Source organism: Miniopterus natalensis, chromosome 2 (assembly GCF_054644295.1).
Source record: "Miniopterus natalensis isolate mMinNat1 chromosome 2, mMinNat1.hap1, whole genome shotgun sequence".
Classification (NCBI taxonomy): Eukaryota; Metazoa; Chordata; class Mammalia; order Chiroptera; family Miniopteridae; genus Miniopterus; species Miniopterus natalensis.
In genome coordinates, this window is record NC_142082.1 from 169,693,895 (window position 1) to 169,709,774 (window position 15,880).

General features: G+C 50.3%; 1 protein-coding gene across 1 annotated transcript in view; it reads left to right on the top strand.

Annotated features, from left to right (window-relative positions):
* ELK3 (ETS transcription factor ELK3) overlaps window positions 1-15,880 on the top strand; it is a 58,889-nt gene that overhangs the window by 34,661 nt on the left and 8,348 nt on the right. Inside the window, exon 3 of the mRNA XM_016221794.2 lies at window positions 6,419-7,198. Within this exon, the coding sequence (XP_016077280.1) occupies window positions 6,419-7,198 (780 nt within the window). The remainder of the gene's footprint in view (window positions 1-6,418; window positions 7,199-15,880) is intronic.

Consider the following 15,880-nt stretch of genomic DNA (forward strand, 5'->3'; position numbering starts at 1 on the left):
AATAATAATACAAGAATAAAGTGTGTGTTTTGTATCTCACAATGGTAAGCCTACTTTTGCCCCACCCTATATAATTATTTAATTAAAATAATGGAAGATGCCATGCATGCTGCTTTTTTTTTCTTTTTTTTAAACCTATTGTATATTTAAAGACACAGGGAAATGTTAACAATGTATTATCCTCTAACGTAGCTGCATAGTATTCCACTGGGGGCCCTCACAGTATTTAACCCACCTCTATAGGGTGGGAAATTGAGTCTAACCTCACTTTCCAACCATTTTCAACTTCATCTTTAAAATGGGATCACAGTGCACGTACAGAACGTGGCAGGCCCCCATAAATGCTGCTTTCCTTTGCCCTTTCTGGCCACTGGTTCCTTCCACGTAGGGTATCTACCCCAGCAAGATGAATGTTCCCAAGATAAATCCATCCCGCCTCCCCACCCCAGGATCTGGGTGGCAGGCGCTCGGGGCAGCGGCCGGCGTTGCCTTCCCCAGAAGCTGAGCCGAGGCCGGGCCAGGGCGGAGCTGGGCTGCTCCCTCCTGCCAGGCAGGCGTTTCCCGCTCTGAGAGGCTGGACAACAGCAGAGATCAGCTGGTGTCTGCTTAGTGTCTGCACCACTTGTAGGGCTGGACGTGGGCGGCACTGCTGAAGCTGTCATGGCCTCTAAGTGGGACACGTGGATCCCACGATCGTTCACATCTGCTGCCGCCACCCCCAGGGCTGCCCCCCACCCCACCCTGAGTTAATTGGAATGTGTGAGGTTTTCTTCACGGTGGGTGTCAAGTGCTGGCCACGCTAGGCATGACATACTGTAAGCCTTGCGTCTGTGTCTCATCTGAACCCAACTAAATAAAACATCATGTTTCCCCTGTGTGGTTGAGATATGTAAACCAGATGTAATTCTATCTGCCATAGACCCGCCTCATCACCCAGAGCTGGGGATAGAGCAGGAGCATGCACAGCCTTCTAAGAGGTTTAATTTTGAGTATTCAGTTGTCATTGAAGCTGACAGGGGGTGGTTTTGTTTTGTTTTTGTTTAAATTGGAGTATAAAAATAATGATAATACTGAGAGCAGGTAAATACTGTGGGCTTATCATGTGTGGCTGTCTTGGGTTTTTGCTATAAGCTTCCTACACATTATCTCCCATGAGGCAGGTGGTAAGTCAGTACCCATTTTGTAGATGAGGAAACTGAGGCACATGGCCGATAACAGACAGGGGTGGCGTTTGAACTCAGGCGGTGACTCTGGAACTGCGTTCCCAGTGGCAGCTCTTGTGACAGGGTCAAGCGGGTATTTATGGAAAGATCCCCCCCTCTGTCCTCTGTATCCAGCCCTGATCCATCCCTCTGTCCTCTGTATCCAGCCCTGAGGTGGGTGCTGGGTTAGGAAAAGGCTGGGCTGTTTGCTCAGAATAATCTACATGACCTTTCCTGCTTGTTTAGTGAGCTGCTGACATTTCTCAGCTTGGGGAACAAGATAAGGCAGTTGCAAAATCAGAGGGCAGGAGTCCTGCAGCTCCTGGGAGTCCCCAAATGGTGGAAAATTAAGGGGGGCTGTAGCCATTCTGGTGGGGACCCACTGCTGGTCTGGCTTCTCCGGGGGCAGGAGCAGCCCTGGGGGAAATGGAGCCCTGGTGGAGAAATGAGAGCTGGGATAAGTCTGAGCACAGGAGAGCCCCGTGCGCGACCTTGGATCAATATTGGGTGTCAGGCCAGAGCTGATGCACGCAGCGGGTATTGCCCAGTACAAGGATAGTGAAATTACAGTTCATTAAACTCTTACAGGAGGCACGAGGTTATAGGGGTTCCCATATGGCCTCGCTGTCTGTCTGGGGGTTTTCAATTTAAAAATGCCAGCAAAAAAGAACAGGCAGGTATACAAGTGGGACTTAGTCACATGGGTTTTAACCAACCTGGGGAACAGCCACAGAAAATTGTGTCCCTCGTGGAGTGAAGCCACTGGCTTCCCGCCCGGGTCAGTTCTCTCCCCAGGGAGAGCCATTCATTCAACAAACTTGTAGTTAACATTATCCGTAATGATTTCAAAATTAAGAGGTAAATTCAAATCATTACCTAGCACTGTATATAATTTGTTAAAAAGCACAATACTTTAATAGACATTTCTGATCTATCCACTACACGGGACTGCTGAACAGGCGCCTGCTGCTTGTGTGTGGCAGAAGGTAGGGGTCAGTGTGTGTACGTGTTTAAACACACCTACGGGCACATCCGTTTCATCAGTGGGCTGCGACTGGCAGGGCAGCGGACAGCACCGAGGGGAAAGGAACCGTGACCCCTTCTCTCAGTGTCCTCCGTCCCACTTGGGTGAAGTCACCCAGGGACCCTCGCTCGCGCTGCCGGAGGTGGCTGGTGAGTCAGGAGGATTCCTTCGCACCTGTTGGCCACCGTCCTGCCCGCATGGGCTGCCTCCCCTTTAAGCTCCTGCATTCTCAAAACACCAACGGGGACAACGGGATGGCAGGAGCAGCTTTGGGACCCACGCTTCCGCTTTCGCCTGGAACCGCCACTTGGGGGCGTGTCGGTGGCTGTTGGTCTTGCCCTCACTGAAGGTGGCCCATGCTTGCTGCCCGTAACCTTTACACGGAGTGCGGGCCAGGGGTCCACACTAGTTGTGAATACACACTTACTGGGAAATAGGAGCAGAGAGGCTGGTCTCGTGTGCGTGAAGAGAGGCAGATGTGTGCAACTGTCCCTCTGAAACGGGGCTGGAGGGTCACTCGGCTCCACCAGACAAATGGCATTTGTGAGGTTACCGGGCAACTGTAAGCAACAAATACTTGTGAGTCTGGGAGGAAGGGGTAAACACATCAGACTTTTCCTAAACATCCTCAATAATAAGAGCCCGTCCCCATGTGCTCCCGTGTGCTGGGCTGTCTCACTCAGCCCGTTTCATATCACTTTCCAGCATGGCCAAGCGCTCTGGGACCAGGCTGCCCAAGTGTTAGCTAGCATGTGACCATCAGTGATTTATACCCTCCAAGCCTCAGTTTACCCATCTCTAAAGTGGGGACAAGAACAGTTCCAACCTCTCAGAGGATTAAACGAGTCAAGGGTGGTCACGTTCTTAGGACACAGCCTGACAGATGTATGTGCTCAACAAATACCACCTATTATTGTTCCTTACACTGTGAGTTTTCCAGCAAACCCCTCGTGGGGCAAACTATTGAAACCTCCCTTCAGAGACCACAGAGAGACCTTCAAATACCCCTGCTACCCATCTGCCCTGGCAGTGAGGTAGGGAGGGGCTGGCCCTTCAGCCCCAGGCTCTCACCTCCAGAGTCTGCTGTCTACCTAGGTCTCCAGCTGTGGGCACCCTGGTGGGCACTTCCCTTGCCTGCTCCCCTCACAGGAACAGATCCCTGTGCTGAGCTGGGCTGCTTCGCTCCGACCTCTCCTTCCCTCTTCTTACTTGGTTCCCTTCCCAGCCTCTGTCCTTGCAGAGCTTTCACACTGTCCAGGGAGCCAGATCTAATCTATGTTTCCTCTCGGTCTCTGGAGAAGCAAGACCCATCCTGGTTCTTTCCAAAGGCTGTTTCTTCCTCGTTTTGGTCAGCTCTGTAAATTGCCCCCACTCCATCCCTGTCACTGTGTAACCAGTCCCTGAAAAGCTCCCTTGATAGAGGCGGCAGCTACTGACGGGCCCTTCTTGCTGCGGCCGAGTTCAGTGCCCTTCGAGGTGCCTCCTTTTTTGCACTCAGGAGGGTTAGCGTGTTAAGGCGGACGCCGCCCAGCCTCGACGGTTCTGTCTTCCATGTAGACGTGTAACATTCTTAAGATTCCTCCCGTTCTGGGTGGACCTTGAGGGCATTATGCTCAGTGAACTAAGTCAGAGAAAGACAAACACTTTATAATATTACTTACGGAATCTAAAAAACCGAACTCACGGAAAAAGAGTAGATTAGATGGATGGTCTCCAGGGGCTGGGGGCTTGGGGAACTGGCGAGTTGTTGGTCAGAGGGTACAGACTTCAGTGATGGGGTGAATAGGTTCTGGGCATCTAACGCACAGCGTGGTGACTCTCAGTTAACAGTCCTGTGTAATATACTTGAACTTGCTAATAAGACAGTAAGCACATCTCAAGTGTTCCCCAGGAAGGAAGTGGTAACTGTGCGAGGTGATGGAGTGTTAACTAACCCCGCTGTGGCTGTCATTTGCAGTGAAATGCAGGAGGTCATCACATAGCACGGCTTAAACACACACACTGTTCTTTGTCAGTTTATATCTCAATAAAGCTGGGGGGGGGGTTCCTCGTTCTTTTTTTTAAAACAGCTTTGTTGAAGTATAATTCAAATACCACCCTCTTCACCTATTTAAGGTGTACAGTGCAGTGGTTTTGAGTATATTTACAGAGTCGTGCATCCATCAGCACAACTACTACTCCCTTTTGGGCGTCCCCCCCTCAGTTCCTGTCCCTCCCCCAAAACATGAGACATGACAAGTGCACTTTCTGTTTATAGGTTTGTCTGCTCTGGATATGTTGTAGAAACAGAGGCACCCATACACCGTGTGGCCTTCTGTGTCTGGCTTCTCGCCTGGCACACTGCATTCAGGGAGCGCCCATGCTGTAGCAGGCGTCAGAGCGCCCCTCCTTTGCTGGCTGGGCAATGCTCTGTTCCGTGATTATACCACGTTTTGTTTACCTGTTTGTCAGCTGACAGTCTTGGGGGCTGTTCTTCATGTTCTTTTTGAAGCACGCATTCCAGGCTCTCTACCTGAGATTGAGATTGCCTTTCCATTCCCGACCATCTTTTGAGGAGGAAGAGGCATTTTTATCGTTTTTATCTCAGCCCCAAATTACTTCTCGGTTTGCTTATGAATATGTAATGCTTGCTCAGACACTGTGTTCTGAATACCATAATAAAATTAAAGGCTCGTATTAAAAAGCAAAAACCAGTTCATAAGACCTGCCAGAAGAAACAATTCAGACCATAGTTTCTTTCTTCTTCTGTGTATTTAGGCTCTAATAACTCACTCCGTTTGGATGAGTGCTCCCCTGGCTGAGGGTAAAGCAAAGTTTTCCCCAGAGAGAAAAAATATTATGAGCAAAGAACAAAAATACCTTAGAATTTTAGCAGAGGAGCATGATGCTTTTTTCTTACTAGGAACTGACTCTGGATCAGGTGGCACTTAGTGACGCCCTCATTTGAACCCTCTCCTGCTGGCAGCCGGTTTCTCCCGGGCCTGGCATGTGGCCCACGGAGATCCTCCCAGGTAGGCCCAGGTGGAACTTCTAAGTTTCCCAAATTTCTCTGAAGGTCTGTCAGTGGTTTTCGGTTTCTCTGGTGGGTTCTTGGGCAGATTACTCCCCATCTCTCAGTTTATGTCATAAGGATGGGACCTTCCACCTGCAAGAGGGTTAGTGTGAGATCAAATGAGACAGCTTGTGTGCAACACCCGTACGGAGCAGGCACTCGATGGGAGCTCCTCTCCCCCAAATGGCTTTTTTAACCTTCATGGAGGAGCCACTGGGAAGGAAACCTGAGTCCTCTCCCGCGGGATGGTGCCGCTAGCTCCTTGCGCTGGAGGGAGCCTGTCTCCGCCTCCCTCGAGCCCCTCGGATTCCCGCTGGCATTTGAGAGAGATTGAGTACTGCCTTTAATACGAAGTCCGTTCTCCCAAAGGGGCATGAAGGCTTTTGCACTGATTATTGGTTTTCATTTAAATCCTCATGGCTTTGGACTGGAGCCATAAACCGAAGAGCCGAAAGTAGATACTGGCAACTTAGGACACTGGATGAGCGCCGCAAATATCAAAGGAGACAATTTGCTCTCCCCCAGCGGCTTTCTTGGCAGAAAACTAAAAAGGGAAAAATTGTCTCCATGATTTAAGAAAACACGGTGGGGCTTGCTGATAATAAGTTACGTTTCTATAATGCCTTCCAGCTTGCGGAATGCTTTCCCACTATTATTGCATTGAATTCGCACGAGTCCCAGAGGTAGGTAAGACAATACTGCATTATGGTTAAGGAAATGCTGTCTCTACCACGTACCGACCACGTGGCCGTGCCGGTTATTTAAGCTCTAAGCTTACTTTCCTAAATTTTAAAATGGGAGTTTAATAATACCTTCCCCTTAGGAGTGCTGTACAGATTCTAATGAGAAAATACATGAACAATGCCAGCTGCAGAGTAAGCGCTTAATGGCAGCTGTTATTACGTTTAGATACAATTATAATCTTCTTCACAGGTGAGGAAACTAAAAATGACAATCCGTTTGCTGAAGATCACACCGTGAGGAACCGGCAGAGCCGGAGCGCAGGTCTGATCCTGCCTCCGGCCGGCTCTGGGCCTCTCCGCGGGATCCCCGGAGCCAGGCTGTTCCCCGTCGGTGAAGCTCTTCCTCGTTTCTCTGGTGCGCTGATCTTTTTGGTGTCTCCTTTTGTGTCATTCACAGAACATCATCAAGAAGGTGATTGGGCAGAAGTTTGTGTACAAGTTTGTCTCTTTCCCGGAGATCCTGAAAATGGACCCTCACGCCGTGGAGATCAGCCGGGAGAGCCTTTTGCTGCAGGACAGGGACTGCAAAGCGCCCCCCGAAGGCCGCGAGGCGCACAGACACGGCTTGTCTGCCCTCAAAAGCACGAGCCGCAACGAATACATCCACTCGGGCCTGTACTCCTCCTTCACCATCAACTCCCTGCAGAACCCGCCCGAGCCCTTCAAAGCCATCAAGACGGAGAAGCTGGAGGAGCCGCCGGAGGACAGCCCTCCTGTGGAGGAGGTTAGGACTGTCATCAGGTTTGTGACCAACAAGACCGACAAGCACATGAGCAGGCCCGTGGTGTCCCTGCCCTCCACGTCGGAGGCCTTCCTGGCCTCATCCGTCTCCGCCAAGATTTCCTCCTTAATGTTGCCAAACGCCGCCAGCATTTCGTCTGCCTCGCCCTCCTCCTCTCGGTCCCCATCCCTGTCCCCCAACTCGCCCCTCCCTTCTGAACACAGAAGCCTCTTCCTGGAGGCCGCCTGCCATGACTCGGATTCCCTAGAGCCCTTGAACCTGTCATCAGGCTCCAAGACCAGGTCTCCATCGCTCCCCCCCAAGGCCAAAAAACCCAAGGGCCTGGAGATCTCTGCGCCTCCGCTGGTGCTCTCCGGCACCGATCTCGGCTCCATCGCCCTCAACAGCCCGGCCCTGCCCTCAGGATCCCTCACCCCAGCCTTCTTCACCGCACAGGTAAGAGCCGCACCCAGCACCTTCCTTTTGCCTTCAAGAATCCAAGGGCCCAGGTAACAAAGTCGCAGTGGGAATGTGAAGGGAGGTTACTTCCCACCCCAGACCTAAAGTGTCCACAGGAGGAAAGGTGGGAGATTGGCCGCAATGGGACGTGTGGCTGGTTTCTTGCTCTCGGTGGCCTGAAGTGGTCATGAGATGGGATGTGCCCTCTGGCCGTCAGAGCAGACCCAGGGATGTCCTAGGGACGGTGGAGCTGGCCAGGCGATGCTTCAGAAGGCATTTGGGGTATATGAAATTTTTACGGCAGTGTCCTTGCAGGTGGGGAGCTTGGTAAGTAGCGTTTGTTTTCTGTTTATAAGGAAATCGACACTAACGGATGCGGCCCTCCCGATTGTCAGCGTGGAGCTGTGGGGCCCCGTAGTCCCCAATAGGAAGTAATGGTGAGGATAGTAAAGGCCATACCAAACACTGCGGAAGAGAGTCCCCAGGAAAAGAAGTGCTATGTGACAAAACCCAGGTCCACGTCAGGAGGGAGAGGGCAGGGCAGCAAACGTGTGGAGCAGGAACGTCTTCAGTGTTTGAAACTCCAAGGGGACGGAGCTTTTTCCTTTAACTGTGACATTCAGATGCTCGCTGTTGTCCGGCTGGCAGTGGCAGGGCACAGGCAGAGCCGTGCCTGGTGACCCTGTTGCTGCTCCCTCGGGAAAACCGGATGTATTCTGGTGGCAGAGTTAAGCTCGTTGGCTTTGGGCTCGCAGACCTGGAATGAGTTCCTGGCTAGACCGCTCGGTAGAATGTGACTGGGCACTGGCTCGCTCAGCCTGTTTCCACGTCTGTGAGATGGATGATTGTGAGGACTGGATGGGATAGCGGCTGTGGTAAGAGCTGGCTACAACTGGCAGGTATTGCTGTCATGGAGCTGTGTGTGCCAGGCGCTGTTCTAAACACTTCACACATTGCCATGGTTAATTTTCAGCTCCACGAAGTCCATCTGTTATTGCCCCATTTTTCCAGCTGAGCAGCATGAGCACAGTGCTAAAGTAATTTGTCCAAGATTGCACAGCTGATAGGTGGTAGAAGCGAATTTGAACCCAGTCTCTCCAGAATCCGTGTTATGGGCATTGATATTCACTGGGAAACGCCCAGTTGTCCTTGATCCTAACAGTGTGCAAAGGAGCTGAAAACAGCTCTTGACCTCTCCATGGCTTCTCCCCTGACATTGGTGGCCCAGGGATTCGGTGTCAGCTCAAGCTTGTGAGCTGGTGGTAACAGGGATGCCCCCGTGGAGGGGAGAGCTAAGGGCTCAGTTACTGGGCAGAAGGAGCATGGGTTCTCTTCAGCTGGGCATTTTCCAACCAAGCAAAACTGTCCGGTGACTAAGGACAGCTGTGTAAATGCCTCAGAAACAGTGGCTCCTCAAGTAGCTCAGAGAAGTGGGGCCAGGGTGGACAATCTAGAGATCCCCTCCCCTGGTCAACTTTGTTTACAACTGTAAGGTTTAGAGAGGTCTTGAGCCAGGCCAAGGCCAACTCTGATTTCGGTATCTGCTTTCTCTGAGAGCCTGTCTCACTGTCTCTGAACAGACTGGGACAGCTGCCAGCCCTGTAGCCAAGTCGGAGGAAATCGGCTCAAGCGAGCCCTGTGGTTTTGAACCTGACACAGTGAATTTAGGGTGGCTCACTCAGTGGGACTAAGGATGGTGTGGCTGGGCTGAGGAGAGACCTTGACATGAGGGTGGATGCAAACGAATGGATGCAAAGCGCAGGATGGGAGACAGATGCTGCTAGAAATGACCTAAAACCAGGGAGGGAAAGTGTAGGAAAGCCAGACGACCTGTGTCGGGCAGATGGGAGTGAATGCTCCTCAGCCAGCCTGTGAGGAAGGGTTCACGCAGTGAAGTGTGAGTTAGTGGCAGGAGGCCCAGAAATGGAGCCAGGACTTCCTGAAGGAGGGAGGCAAAGGGCAAGGTCTGGACCCAGGACAGGAGCCTGGAAGTGGGGGCCTGGCCTGAGGGGGGCGTTTGGACAGGGGTGGGGTGTGAAGAAAGCAGTACACAGTGCTCTACACAGGTGAAGTTGTTAAGGGCTGCCTTCGGGAGATGGCACCATCTCAGGACTTGACATCACCTCTGCACCTGGCACCAGTGTGGGTGGTCAAGGGTGGCTGACAGAGGGAGAAACCAGGGAAACGGCAGGACTCTGGCATTGGAGGTGTCCACCCAGGTGGTTTTTCTGAGATCAGCCAGGACTACCATGCAGTGTTAGCTTAAAAAAAAAATTTTTTTTTCCAGTTAGTTTACATTCAATATTATTTTTATTAGTTCCAGTTGTACAGCTTGTGGTTCGACACTCATACACTTCAGGCAGTTTTATCTTGACAAGCCTCAGCTATTTGAGGATTTAGCGTAGGCTCGGAGTCAATGTAGGATTTGGATCCTAAGATTCTACCCCCTGCGTGTGCCCCAGAAATGGATCCACTTGTGGGCCTCCCTCCAGTGGACAGACAGCATTGGCTCCCTGAGGCCACGCTGTGGAAGGCCACCAGCCTCAGCCTGGGGGGATGAGCCCATTTTCCTGAGGACGGGAGAGACTTTTTTTTGCTCCTAGGATAGCTCTGGGGGTTCCACTTCCACCTGGATGTGGCTTCGAGCCCTCCTCCCAGTCCCTCCCGCAGCTCAGGTTTCCCTCCTACCTTAGCACTTTGTGTCCCAGAAACTCTTGTCCCTTCTATGATATGTGCAGCGTGACACTGTTTGCACATAAACATCTGGCTACCTATAGGAACCTCCTACAAACTCTTAATGGCTGGCCTTAGAAGAGGTAAAAGCTGTGCTGTAATAACTCCGTACCCTAAAAATGAAATTCCCAAGAATTTAGTTTATTCTAAGAACTATGTATTTATTTATATTTTACTATATTATTCTAAGAATAATTCCTAGTTATTTTCAGCTGGAAACATGGGAGGAAGAAGGGTAGGATTAGGACTGTTTTGGCATGACCAGGGTCCTGTGGTGAGAGTGCCCTCTGCGGACCTTACTAAACCACATACCTCGTATAAGCCCAAATTCAGATTTGAAATTTTATCTGCAAAATGATGTGCATGAAAATCACCAGCCACTCCCCCAACATCATAACCTCCCCTCCCATCAAAAATGCTTGTGGTGTATCTGCTGGGACTTGTATGAAGTGCAGTTGAGATGACCCTCGTTTGAGTTTTTAAGCCAGATTACTAATGTAAACAGATATGATGATCCCCCAAAGGCCCCTCAAGCATGGATATGAGGAACTTAAAAATGGGAATACAAGAGCCAGCTGGGTACCAGAGAGTGATGAAGTTGGAACTTAGCTGCCAAGGGTAATAGCTGCCAGAGTATCAAGGTCATGTTGGACTGTTGCTAGAAGAGCAAGGGTGTTATCTCTGATGGCATGAGCTGCAGAAATTGAGCCGGGGGTGGGGGTGGGGGTGGGGGTGGGAAGCCAGGATGTGAAACCCTCCTGGTTCCCAGCCAGGCACCGTGGAAGCCTGAGTGCTGCCAGCTGGAGCTTCTGATCCTCTGGATCGTCTGTCCCTCTTCTTCCATTCGCCTCTTCTGTTCTCTCTCCTTCATCTCCTAACAATGAAAAGTTGGTTCAGAATCAGAGGCCTGCACAATGCACTTCCCTTCCTATCTGCCAAAACTGCTGTTAATCTGTGATGTTTAAGATGCTCAGCTCAGCTATGTGCAGGCACCAGGGCATGAGCTCCCCCTCAGTCTGAGCATGCAGGCCCCAGGCTGTTTCGTTAGCAGCAGCCTTGGATTCTGAGTGGAGACAGTTTGCTGAGGACTGAAATGCTGAACCCTCCTTCCTGCATTTACTGGTGGATGTAACAACTGCCAGCCAAAGTCACAAGGTGGGAATTGAGTAAAATGGACGCGTGTGTTGAGGAGCAATCAGGGTATATTTCGTCCTAGCCCAGCTCTGGGGTGGTTTCTCACCTTATTGTCTCTCTTGCCATTATCACAGAAGGAAAGAAGTTTTTTTCCTTCATCTCACTCTAACACTTCCCCTGCCCAGCCTGCAGCTTTCTCCACACTGACCCTAGTGAAGAGGTTCTTTGTCCATTAGGGAGCTCTGCGTTGGAAGATGTCATGGTGACAACTTGACACTCCTGTTGAAGATGCCTCCCCCAGCTCTGGGCTCCCTCTTTGCACCCTGGGACCCATCTCCTCTCCCTCCTTTGCCTTTTCTGTTGGTCCTTCACGGTTCTCCCTCTTCCCCACTCCCCCCTTATTCCTGTTTCCTCCACCACTGACTATACCTGCCCTGGCCTCGCATGGAGTTCTCCACCATGACCCCCTTTCCTTAAGACCAGAGCATTCAGTTCCACACAAACTGCTGTGTGAGTCTACTTCTCTTTTAAAGGCCCTAAAAACCACCTTTTTATTTTAATTCAGACAACTCGAGGAGTTTCTAGGGTCTCATTGTCACCTTTCATTTGTGGACTTTTTCTTAACTCTAGAGTGGTATTGCCGTGCATTCTGTTGGCATCTGTGGGAGATTAGAGATGTCTGTTGGTGCAGCAAACTGTTAAATGGACAGATTCTCTCTCCTTTATCACTTACCAGTACCTCAAGTCACCAGATCCAGCAACCTGCAAACACTCTTGTTGATCAGCTCATGCATATCCCTTTTAGTCAGTCAGCTAAGGAATGGTTACTGTTTGGTAATTCATTTGGGGAAATAATTGTTGAATACCGCCCCCGCCCCCAAATTTGCTAGGCACCTGCAGATACAGAGGTGATCAAGGGAGGCACAGTTCCTGCGCTCCTGAGCTTACAGCTTGCTGTCCAGTAGGGATACAAATAGGAATTAGACCATCCATGATAGTTAGGAGCTCGTAACCTACCTTAGGTTAGTTAAAATAGTATCCCAGATGTAGCGCAGAAGGAATACGTAAGCAAAAGGAAGACTCAGGACGGAGGTGTTAACTTTGCTGGGGAGCGGGGAGGGTGCTGAGCGCACTTGGTGGGAGTGGTGAACACGCTTGGACGGGGCGTGGAGGGATCGGTAGCAGTTTATCTGGCAGATGAGGTGAAGAAGGCATTGTAGACAGAGGAAGGGCTTGAGCCAGGCGTAGAGCTGTGAAGTGGCTTAGTACAGTGGTTTAGTGAGGGGGGAGGTAAATTCTAAAGATAAAGGGAGTGGTAAGAGATGGGGCATGAGTGTGACCTAGTCCAGATTGGTTTTAGAAATCATCCTGATGACATGGATTGGGCAGGGGTGAGGCTGGAACCAGTTAGGATACTATTATATTCCAGGTGAAAGACAATGAGGATCCAAGGCTGTGGCAGTGGGATGGGGCCAAAGGTGACAGGTCTGAGACACAAAGGGAATGCCATCCACAGTGACTGGGGGTGGGGTGGGGAACCAGAGTTGAGTCTGAGGAGTATGGGAGGAAGAGAGTAAGCTCAAAGGGAAAGGTTACAAGTTCAGTTTGGGCCATATTGAGTCAGGCGGAAACGTGCAATTGCACCCGGAGTTAAGGAGTTTGGGACTGGAGATAATGTAGGGAGTCATCGACGTGTAAGGAGGGGTTAAAACCATGGGTATGGACGAGATCACTTGTGGAGTGGGTCTCGCCCAGGGAGCTGTGGGCTGGGTGGTCAGGGAAGTTCTGGAATGAGTTCTGAAGAACTGGCAGGTCGAGATTCTGGGTTCTCTGTCTGTTAGCTAAGTTCGGGACATATCAAGTGGAGGGTTCATATAGGGAAATTAGGGCGTCTGCAGCCAAAGTATGGGTGAACGTGGAATTGTGGCTACGGAGGCTGTGCTTATGCAGCATGAGTAGAAATGAGGTTGTGGCGAGGGGGGTATTTTGCATTTCGGTGACTGGGGTGCTGGGTTGTATTATATCAGGCACATGATACATACTGTGTACTCAGTGTGTGTTGGGCAGATAGAGACACTGACAGAAATGGAGGAGTCATAAGAAACTGAACTTGGAAAGAAGGTGGTAAATTCAGGTTTGAAAATGTGGGGCATTCCACCTGGAGATGTTCGGCAGGTGAGAAGGGAGGGTGGACACCTAGAGTGACAGATCACTTCAGCTCATCAGGTATTTAGGAGCTGTGGGCTACAGGTGAAATAAAGATGAGCCAGGTATCTTAAAGGTTACAGAAAGAGGTATAATCAAAATATGCAAGTTACCAGACCGTGAGGCAGCATGTGCTAAATGTTTGAGAGGTGGTTATGTAGCGTTCTAAGGATCCAGAAAAAAGGGAAGTGCCATCCGGCTGAGGAGAGAGCAGGGAGGTCTCCTGTAAGGTGGTGGCTCTTTGATGGGCGAGGGAGGCAGGGGTAGGGAGGAAGCTAGGATCCAGGCTGAAGGCCATCAACAAAGGGCACTCAGAGGTGGCATGTCTGGACACCAGCTCACTAGGCTTATTAGCTAAGGTGTGAGAGCTTTTTAGGAGACTCACTATTAAGTGGAGGAGCTAAGAGGGAGGGTGGATGAAAATGAGATCCTGGCAGGAGGGCTTCCCCCCTCGAAAATGCATGCTCATTGCCCTTGGGCTTCGGGCACCTCCCTCCCTGGCCGCTGATGGGATCAGGAGCTCTGCAGTTGAGAAGAGCCCGTGGAAGAGGAAGCATGCATCCTGCGTGTGACTTCTTTCGTTGGCCTCTAGTGCTCATGCCAGCCCTCCCTCTGAAAGCTCGCACTGTACTTGAGATAACCCAGGGCAGGCTTTAGAGAAACTTTACTTAACGGAGCAACCAAATAGCCTCGGCCGGGTGGCTCAGTTGGCTGGAGTATCGTCCCGTGCACCAAAAAGGCGGCGGGTTCCATCCCTGGTCGGGATGTGCAAGGGACACAACTGACGGACGTGTCTTTCACATCGATGTTTCTCTCCCTCTCAAATCCATAAGTATATCCTTGGGTGAGGATTTAAAAAAAAAAAAGAGTAAGCAAATAGTGTTTTCTTTAAGGCCACAGGATCTTCAGGGAGATCAGAGCTGGGAGAGGAGTGGATTGAAGTCATTTCACAATATTTATTTGCATATATTATGAAAGGCATTTCAAACATTAAGCATGGAGAACAGAGGGCTACTGTATTCTGAATACATCCTGAATCCCTCAGAAAAACATGTGCATCTCAAATAAGACATAGGTACAAATTTTAGACTATGAAAATATAAATGCTACACTTTGCATATAGCTCAAAGGATTATATATATTTATGGCCATGGATGAAAGGTAGCTAGATTTTGTAGTTTAGAAGACTCCTTGTCTCTTTAGAGCTTTGAGATCGTCATTGGTGGGTAAACGAGGCAGCTGTAAACATGCAGTTATTAAATGTTAATGTGGCAGACTGTGGTCAGACCTGGCTCCAGAGTGACATGCAAACATTAGTTCTCAGGTCACCTGAGCCTGTCGACTGGTACCAGCTGACAAGATGGGCTTGTCTGTTGCAGAACATTCAGTACTTCTCTATAGACAGTTGAGAGTTTCTCCCATGAATAGGTGAAATACATTTAGTTAAGTGTGTCAGGTAGACTCTTAATTACTAATAACAGCCTTGCTGTGCCAGGTCATATTAAGAACTTTAATCTTCCCAGCAATCCTGTAGTGCAGACATTTTTCCTCCCTACTTTAAAGAGTAGGAAACTGAGGCGTAGAGCAGTTACCTACCTAATGAGTGGTGGTTTTGAGGCGGGAGCCCTGGCAGAGCCCATGCTGAGCCAGTTAGGTCTTAACCGTGAGGCCAGATGGCCTGGCACACTTGTGAAATTGCCCTGGATTAGAACAAAGGGGAAGCTTATCCGAAACAGGAATTTATCCTAGTAACCTTATAGGTCATTCAATATGTAGGAAGTGCCATGGAACCAAAAACTCAAATAGTTTGGTATAAATTACCTTTCAGCAGCTTCAGTTTGAGGACCTTGGGATGAGTCTGTCTCCAGTCCACCGAGCAGAGAACTTGCAACTTTGGTTTAAGCCAAGTGTTCTTGATAATTAACAAAGCTGCTCAGGCCAGTTCTAGGAAAAAATAACACTTGAGCATCCAGCATGATGCAATCTGAACTACAGCTGCCTTTGCTGTGGTTCCTCTTACACAAAGCACCTACTGACACCACAAAACCACGGAGGAGCTCCTCTAGTCACCCAAGGTGCAAAACCACCCTGGGCAAGGGAGTTTGCCTTCGCCGAGAATAAAAGCCTGGCAGACTTGCCAGCTGGGCGGGCTGTTTCCCTGCCCTCTAGCTGGCTGGCAGGCAGGACTCCTGCTGAGTGTGTGCAAGCAAACCCAGCCCTTGGCACTCTCCCGGGAAACCCAGAGTCTTGGCTTGACACCCAATCTGACAAGAAAGGATTTTTCCCCCCCTTCAAACCATTGCCAGGGAGACAAATTCTCATCAGTCCCACATCCGGAGTGAAATCTGGAAAACCCAGTTCAGAGTTTCTGAAGAAGGCGCTACAGGGTATTTTAGTAGCAAGTCCTAAAGTATCAAAGGGTCATTGATAAGGAAAATGAAGCTTGGGAGGCCCTTTTAAAAATATTTGTGTTTGCCTGGCCCGGCATGGCTCAGCGGTTCAGTGTCAGCCTAGGATCCAGGAGATGGTGGTTCGATTCCTGGTCAGGGCACATGCCTGGGTTGCGGGCTCCATCCCCAGTGGGGGGCGTGCAGGAGGCAGTCAAGC